The 8,162-nt window shown below is 54.9% G+C and overlaps 1 protein-coding gene across 2 annotated transcripts in view; it reads right to left on the bottom strand.

Moving 5' to 3' along the window:
* Nucleotides 1-1,471: 1,471 nt before the first annotated feature.
* The window catches only part of HECTD4 (HECT domain E3 ubiquitin protein ligase 4), a 175,500-nt gene continuing 168,809 nt past the window's right edge, over nucleotides 1,472-8,162 (bottom strand). For both annotated transcript variants that reach the window (XM_088828234.1, XM_088828233.1), the window contains exons 71-76: nucleotides 7,118-7,221; nucleotides 6,803-7,024; nucleotides 5,566-5,732; nucleotides 5,132-5,327; nucleotides 4,350-4,572; nucleotides 1,472-3,801 (exon numbers count right to left, since the gene is read on the bottom strand). In XM_088828234.1, coding sequence (XP_088684360.1) covers nucleotides 3,665-3,801; nucleotides 4,350-4,572; nucleotides 5,132-5,327; nucleotides 5,566-5,732; nucleotides 6,803-7,024; nucleotides 7,118-7,221 — 1,049 coding nt within the window. In that variant the 3' untranslated portion in view covers nucleotides 1,472-3,664. The remainder of the gene's footprint in view (nucleotides 3,802-4,349; nucleotides 4,573-5,131; nucleotides 5,328-5,565; nucleotides 5,733-6,802; nucleotides 7,025-7,117; nucleotides 7,222-8,162) is intronic.

Raw genomic sequence — 8,162 nt, 5'->3', positions numbered from 1 at the left:
TTCCCCCTTTTTCATCCTGCAGTGGAAGCTCGGAGTCTTCGCCACTGGACCCCTAGGGAAGTTTGGTGCTGTGTTTCTACTGGATTTACACCTAGGAGTGGACTTGCTGGTCTCCGAGGAGGAAACAGAACAACTAAAGCAGGTGTAGGGTCCATTCCCCCAGCAATGCATAAGAGTTCTCTGGGTTCCACGTCTTCCCCAACCATGGTGCTGTCTTTCTAGCCCTTTTGCTGGTGGTGCAGTATGCTCTTTGTGATTTTAATTTGCATTTCCCTGATATAACTAAAGAGACTGGATATGTTCTCAACGTTAGATGGTATAATTCTGAATATATTCGAGACAACTTTTTAAAAAGGAAATGGCCTCCACCATACTGGCCAGCTGAAACTCCAATACTTTGACCATATGATGTGAAGAACTGACTCATTTGAAAAGACCCTGATGCTGGGAAAGATTGAAGGCGGGAGAAGGGGACGGCAGAGGGAAAGATGGTTGGATGGCATCACCGACTCAATGGACATGAGTTTGAGTAAACTCTGGGAGTTAGTGATGGAAAGGGAGGCCTGGCGTGCTGCAGTCCACGGGGCCGTAAAGAGTCAGACACAGTGATCCGGCCAGCAGGAGAATCCAAGATGTGACAGCGAAGGTGTCTTGTTCTCTAGCTTTGGGTGTCTGCCAGTCTTCTCTCTGCTGTGAGTGGTTGTTTGCTCTGTTTCTAGCACCCTGAAGCAACAGACGAGAAGAAAGGAAAGTTGCTTGCTCCTCGTCCAACAGGGTTCTTCCTCTTTGTATAATGAAAATGCAGGACACAGCCACTTAGAGCGTTTACTGAGCACAAAGCAGGTGCAGTCGAGAGAATGAGGATTAAGCGGGTCTGCAGTCTCCTAAATGCAGACCAGAGCGTGTGCAAGTATATGTGCGTGTGTGTGTAGGCTGTGTGTGCTGTGGCGGGGAGTATGCGTGTGATGGACACGGGACAAGAAGGTAGAGCGTGGATCTTGTATGCTAGTTCTAAGTCTTTCCCTCTTCCACGCATTTTCCTTTTGCACAAAGTAGTTCTAACTCCACTGCCTGTGCCCAAGGGAGGACACGTGGTCCAACAGGGGCCCACTTAAGGAAAATAAGGAGTGGGCAAGATCTGCAGGGGTAGGTTTACCTTTGACCTTTGGTTTCCATCCCTTCGATCAGACTCCCTATATGAAAACCAGAGAGACTTCCCTGATGGTCCACTGGTTAAGACTTCGTCTTCCAATGCAGGAGGTGCAGGTTCCATCCCTGGTTGGAAAGCTAAGATCCCACATGCCAAAAACCAAAACATAGAAAAAAATATTGTGACAAATTCAGTAGACTTTATAAAAAAGTCCACATCAAAAAAAATAAAGCCACAGACTTAAGGGGTTGAGTCGGGGAGCAATAGGTCGTTTATAAGCATAATGGAGTTAAGAATCACACCAAGTGCAAAGAGACCATAATAATTAGAAACACTTTTAATTTCTAGCCTCCTGGTGAACCTCAAGCATCAGAGCCATTCAAGGATGTTGGTCTTTGAATGTTCTCAGCAAGAGTAGATTGACCACACAACTCTTAAGGTAAATCAAAATTAGATGAAGGTTATTTATTGGTGTGACTTTTCCTGTCATGAGCTTCCTTTACACAGCAGTGGTGTAAATAGCATCAAACTGAATGAAAAGTTTGTTAGATGCAACCATAAATAATTATAATAAATATACATCAAGTAACTTTACAGCACACATTTTTTAGGGCCAAGGTTTGGATCTGTCTGGACCTCAATGTGTTCTCTGGGAGAAGCAGTCGTGTTAGCAGCAGATACCTTACTCACAGCTGTCATCTAGTCAAGAGATGGGCCAACAAAAGCTTCCTCTTGGGGAGGTAGCTGACAATCAGAGTCCATTCAAGGGATGGGAAGGATGGGGGGGTGTGGGGGGACAAAGATTTAAAAATACAGGGAAGAAAAACCACTTTTAGTAAATCCAAAGGCTCTTTCATTATGCAGAAATGAAATAAGAGAATCCTTGTTGTCAGGACTGTGTCCTGGCGAGACCCCCAGTCAAGGGGGCTATGGCCCCCGGGAGGCAGTGGCCGACCATGTTCCTTCCAATCAGGGAAACTGCTGGCAGGCACCTCCAGACGTGACTGATCCTGCATCAAATGTAACTGATGCGATTGGAACAATTCATCCAGGTTTATCCTTTCCTTAGGTCAGGGAATGGTCCTTAATGCATCTCCTAAGAAGATCAGGGAGGCGGTGGATGCTAATGCCTTTAACTCTAAAATCCACACCTTTCCAACAGGCCAGGGCCACAGCCGAGAAAGGAAGAGCAAATCCTCTTTCTCACCAGCACTCACACTCCAAAACCTTCTAGACAGCACTCACGCAGAACTTCCAATATTCACAATATTTTACAATAAATACAGTGATGTGATTTTGCACGAACTGGCAAGGTCCAAAAATGACAGGGTCCAACAGGATGGCGTATGCTGCTCTCGAACAAAGTACCACTGGACAGAGACCTACTTGGGCACAGAAGCACTGGAGCTGTAGGGAGCTGCGGCAGCTCAGCCCTGGTACACACTCGCGTGGGGAAGGGAGGGGGTGCAGGGCGGGCCTGGCCAGGGGGGCGGAAGGACCCCAGTGTCTCCATCTGGACTTGAAGGTCTTAGTCACTGAAGTAGACCCCGAATGGAGCAGAGCACCTCAGACAGCTCTTTTGAAGATGGGGTGTGGCCTTTCCGCTGCTCCTCACATCACAAACACTGTAGGGAGGAAGGGCTGTTTCTGAGGACAGAAGGGCCGGGGGGGTTGGGGGGCAGGCCAGAGTCATGTGCTTTCGTGTTCAGAGTCCCGGAAAAATGCCCCCACTTGAGCTCTGTCCCTTCAGCTCCCGGGCTCCTCTCAGCTCCTGAGCTGGGACGCACCTGGCCTGACTCTGTGGACTAAGGTCAGGAGGGATCCCTTTGGTCATCCGCTCCTAAGCAGCACTCAGCTGGAGCCTGTCAGGCTGAGCCCAGGAGAGTCGGAAAGCAGAAGGGTTGTCTGGGTGGGAAGGGAAGGGTGAACCACGGTGGGCTTTTCCTCAGAAAAACCCAGACCATAGACAAGAGTCTACAGCCGGAAGATCAACACACAAAACCCTCTATGTGTGTCTCCCATGTTTGGGTCACTGGCCCAACCATTTCAAGTTGGAAGAAGGCCTGCAGGAGCCATGTCTGGCAGAAACGCCAGCTCTAGGCAGAAGGCAGGGCTGGCCACAGACTTGTCTGTGGAGATGCGAACAGGGCGCTCTGCGGGCTGACAGCATCTCACTACCAGCTTCCTGCTAGGTGGTTCTGTGACGTAGCGTCAGAACCCGGTAGCCACGAAGGAAAATGTCCAGGAAGATCAAATGAGACACGAGTTGTCTGGGAACTAAACTATCCTACAAACATACCACAAACAGGTAGCAAAAGAACCAACCCATCACAAAACGTACAAATACATAAGGTTAAGTCTTCCAGGAGGCCCTGGAATGTGGACAAAAGTTCAGAAAAGCAAAATGTCGCCAACTCCTCACACAGGGCCCCGGAGGGGGTGTGCCCGCAGTGGCAGGCTTCCCAAGCCAGCAGAGCAGAGCCTCGGTGACAGCCTAACTTTGGCTCCCTCCCCTCAGCCACTCAGGGGGTCTTCGCGGTAGTGAATGGCACAACGTAGTTTCTCCAGCATAATTTCCAGTGAGGAGTACTGGGGAAGCTTGATCATGAACATGCAGGTCTCCACTCGGATGTAGCGAGAATCTGGGGAACCTACAGGAGAGACCAGCATTAGAGCGAGGACCCCAGGGAGCCTGGCGGGCCCCTCCGCCTCCAGGTTTACCTCACTGGGCAGCTCTTAAGACAACCCCAAGGCCCAGTTATCGGGTGGCGGGTGGAGGGAGAGGGTCTGGGAGGCTGGGGTGGGGCAGGAGGAGATTCTAGGGGAGGAAAGAGCAGCACAGGCCCCAGATGGCTGACCTGTGACAGGCAGGTCTGGCCAGCAAAGAGTTTTGTTTGGATTTTTCAAAAATTAAAAATTTTTTGCCGCATTTAAAAGTCAAAGATGACATTTCTGGATTTTAAGCTTTTGAAAATCTCAAAGGATATGTCAACTTTGGGCCTGTACTGCCACTTGGTGAAAAGTCATGTTTGGGACGCACATGACCCCCCACCACCCCCGCACCTCTCATTTACATTTGGGGCATGGTGTTCGGGGGTACCTGTCCATTGTCCTTCCCCCCTCATGCAGTGCCTAGCAGCCCCAGCTCCAATTAGGGCCCGAGTGTCCCTGCTTGGAATGTGACAAGGGAGGCCAGTACCTGCTGTGCCGTCCGGGGGGGCAATCTTCATGGGGTACGGGGGCACATGGGCCGTGTCAGGTCCCCCATCTTTGCAGGGGCAGGTGAACGGGATGCGCTCCTGGTTGCAGGCAAACTTGATGAACTTGCACAGCTCCTCCTGGGCAAACATCTCCAGTGCCCCCCAGAAGAACTCGATATGCTGGTCGGTCTCCATCAGCCCCACCTGGTACATGGTGTGGGCCTGTGGAGAGAGGCCCCAGACGTGAGCAGGTCTGGGCCTCTGCTAACCCAGCCTCCCACCCAACCCCAGGCTGGGCCCAACCCCAGGGAGCGGAGATGACTGCAGGACACAGGGAGGTCACAACTGCGACAAGGACTGCAAAGGCAGTGGTAATGGGAGTCTGAGTGACTCTGGCCTACCAGCAAGGCTCCGCAGCAGGGGTTCTACCTACGTTACCCCACTGACCGCACTGGGTGGGTCCTGCCACTGCTCCCGTTAGAGGTGAAGTCACTTGGGCACGGTCTCCCAGCTGGCATGGGCGAAAGCAGGCCACACCGAGCAGTGGAGTGGCTTCGCCTCTGGTTGGTGGCTTAATTCACAGGCTCTGGAGGCAGGTTATCTGCCATTTCCTGGCTGGGTGACCCTGGGCAAGTGACCTCTCTCAGCTTCCGTGTACTCAGCAGTGAGATAGGGATGAGCACAGCTCCTCTCTTACGTAAGGGGGACAGAGTGCCAGAACACAGGAGTACGGTACAGACGACAGGCGGCATGCACCTGCCAACCTGGCCTGGCCACCGACCTTTAGGAACTCGAGGTTGATGTACGGGAGGCCGCAGGTGCGCAGCTCCATCTCCAGCGGGCTGAGTGTGGTGAGCAGCTGCAGGGGTATGATGGCCCCAAGGCCCGCGCGAACAGCCATCACACACTCCATGTTCTGCAGCTCGCGCAGCCGCAGGCTCCGGATGGCGGCCGCGTAGATGTCCTTGTTCTCCCACCTGGGGCATGGGCAAGGGATGACACTCAGGAGGCTGCTGGCGGCGTTTCCTGGACCTCCCAGGCCGGGCAGCTCAGGGAATTCCTCTCCTGCTCTGGGTGTCACCTGCCCTAGAGCCGGTGTTTCTGAATACGGTCCTTCCCCTGAAGATACTCCACCATCTTTCCCGGCGCCCCCTGTCCTGCCTCCTGTTTTCCCCCGGGAAAGCCACCTGTCCCCATCCGAGGCCCTGCACTCACGCCACGGGGATGTGCCGGCCGCGGCTGCACAGCTCCACCTCCTCGCCGGTCATGCTCAGGTAGGTGAACCGGCAGCAGGGCTTGTTGGGTCCCTCGGGGCTCTCGGTGGCCAGGTGCTGGGAGGCAATCTCGGCACACAGGGCCTCCAACTCTGTCTCGTCATTGATCTGGAGGGAGGGCACGGCAGAGCGAGGCTGACCACTACCCTGCTCCCCAGATCCCCAGTGATAGAACCTCATCCCTGTTTGGGGACAAACATTGGGTATTTGGGGGCAGGGCTACCCTGGCCACCATGAAGAGGTAGGTGGCACTGGCCTGGCCCGTCAGCCATGCCCTCGGTTCAGGGTTGGGCACTGACCAAGGCCTGGCTAACAAGACAATTACAGCCTCCCTCTTTCACTGGTGCGGGCACGGCTGAAGGAGGGTGAGCCTTGTACTGCTGAGGCATCCTGAGACGAGTCATTGATGATGTTATTGGAGTACCTGGATTCAGCTCTGTCTGAAGCCCAGTCTATATCTATACTTTCAGTTTTAAGGTCAAATCATTTTTTAAAAAAGTTTTTCTACGCTGGTTTGAGCTGGGGTTTCCTGTCACCTGTCACCAGAGAACCCTGACTTAATCCCACCTGTGGAAGGTACACGGGCCACCCTCCACCGTGCAGCACACTGAAGTGCATGCAGGGCCACCCAGAGGAGAACAGCCTGTGGCTCTGGGGCAGTGAAGGCTGCAAGCACCCCAGAGGAGGTTCATCTGCCTTCCCTGCCAACCCTGGGGTGGGTCTGTCTTCCGGCACCCTCTAGGGCCTTGCCCATGCCCTCTAGACGGAAGCCTTGCCTGGACTGTCTGTCTGGACACCGTCTTACATCCCTTGCCTGCCTCAGGCCCTTGGAACCACCCACGGCTCTGGGAGGGCCTCTCAGAGCAGCGCCCGGCAGTGACTCATAACCCCCAGCCCCTGGGGGGTGTCCTGCTTTGACCCTTTAAGCAATTCATTGTGGGCCACTTTCTGCTGAGAAGTCAGCTGCCATCCCAGCCCCTGGCTTTGCGGCTCCTGTGTACCAGCTGCCCTCAAGTGGCAGCTAAGGGGACTACAGAGAGCCTGACAGCGAGGACCTGTCCCCTACCCCGCCAGGGACCTCAATCTGGGTCAGCTGACACCTCCTCCAGCAGACACGGGGCAGGGGCACTGCTCCAGAGCCCCGCAACCCCCCAGAAAAAAATGTGCTTTTCACTTACACTCTCAAATTTCTTGACATAATTGTAGGTGAGTACGTCTGCTTCCTGCAGGTCTTGGTCAGGGTCCAGGGGCTCGCCCACCAGTGTCTTCCAGAAGGAGGGCAGGAGGTCCAGGGGGAGGGGGACGTCTGCTCGGATGGCGATCCCCAGCAACTGGCCCAGGAAGTGCAGCAGCTGCTCCTCCCCGTAGGTGATGGGGCTGGGGGTCAGGATGTACTTGCCCTGGAAGCCGAGGCAGGGGTGAGGGATGGACTCGGGGGCTTGTGGAAGGCGCAGAGCTGTGCCCCCAGCCCTCAGGGAGCCGCCATGTCTCACCTTGTTCTTGTTGGCAGCGGAGCTGGGGCACAGCAGGAGGAGGGAGAGTGAGGAGCTCTGCAGCTCTCTGCATACCTGCCACAGGAAGTGGCGGAAGGAGCCACCTGCGGGACAGAAGGGAACCTCTCAGACCCCCTGCCTGCAGGCCCTGTCCCCACCGGGGCTCCCTAACCCCGCCAGGACATCAGCCACTCTGCCTCCCCTGTACCGGGGCTTCGGTGAGTGGAAAGAACCCGCCCGAGGGCTGAGGGACCTGGGTTCAAGCCTGAGGGGCCACTAACTGGCTGGCGACTTCCAGGGAACCGCATCACTGCTGAGGCCGGCCTCCGGCCCTCCACCTAGCAGATGGGGGCCATCACTACATCCACCTCCCAGGCTAGTTCTGGGGAGTCCACGAGATCAAAGGCAGATCCTTCGTGGGTCAGCTGTCATGGCTGCAAGCTGACACTGATATGAGGGTGTGGGGGACCTGTGTCTGTCCCCTGCGCTGGGCCAAGAGCAGGGTGCCCGGCTTCCTCAGTACGGCCTCCCACCAAGCCCAGGGCTCGGCATGTTCAGTGAGAACACAGATAAATGGACGGACATAAAGATACAGTGCGATGGGCAATGGGCAGTGATCAGCTCCTCTCCTGCTGCTATTTCAAACATGCCCCTGGGCGTCTCACAAAACTCCTGTCTGTGGCCGGTCTCCTCCACCCTCCCTTGGGCAGCCCCTGTCAGTGCCCTTGGGTCTGGACATTCTAAGGAGAGCTGTGTGTGCGGAGGACTTGCTTGGGGACAGATGTCAAGGCCTGGTCCTCATAGCTTTCACGGAGAAGCAGGAGACTCCTACCTGCTGAAGCCGCCAAGGGCTGGGACAGAATCGGACAAGCCTGGGTTTGAACCCCAGTGAGCCTACTTTGGGGAAGCCCCAGTTTCCCCATCTTTAAAGCAGGGCAGTGCTGGTGTCAGGAGGAGTATAAGCTATTGCGCCTGGGCCTGGCTTGTTCTCTCAGTGAAAAGAGCTGTCCTCAGAGAGCCTCCAAGTAAGGTGTACCCAGTGGAG

This window comes from Moschus berezovskii, chromosome 19, assembly GCF_049115385.1.
Source record: "Moschus berezovskii isolate FMDL1 chromosome 19, NW_MosBer_1.0, whole genome shotgun sequence".
Classification (NCBI taxonomy): domain Eukaryota; kingdom Metazoa; phylum Chordata; class Mammalia; order Artiodactyla; family Moschidae; genus Moschus; species Moschus berezovskii.
Note: the sequence above shows the minus strand (reverse complement) of the source record. Positions and strands in the feature narration are given on the sequence as shown.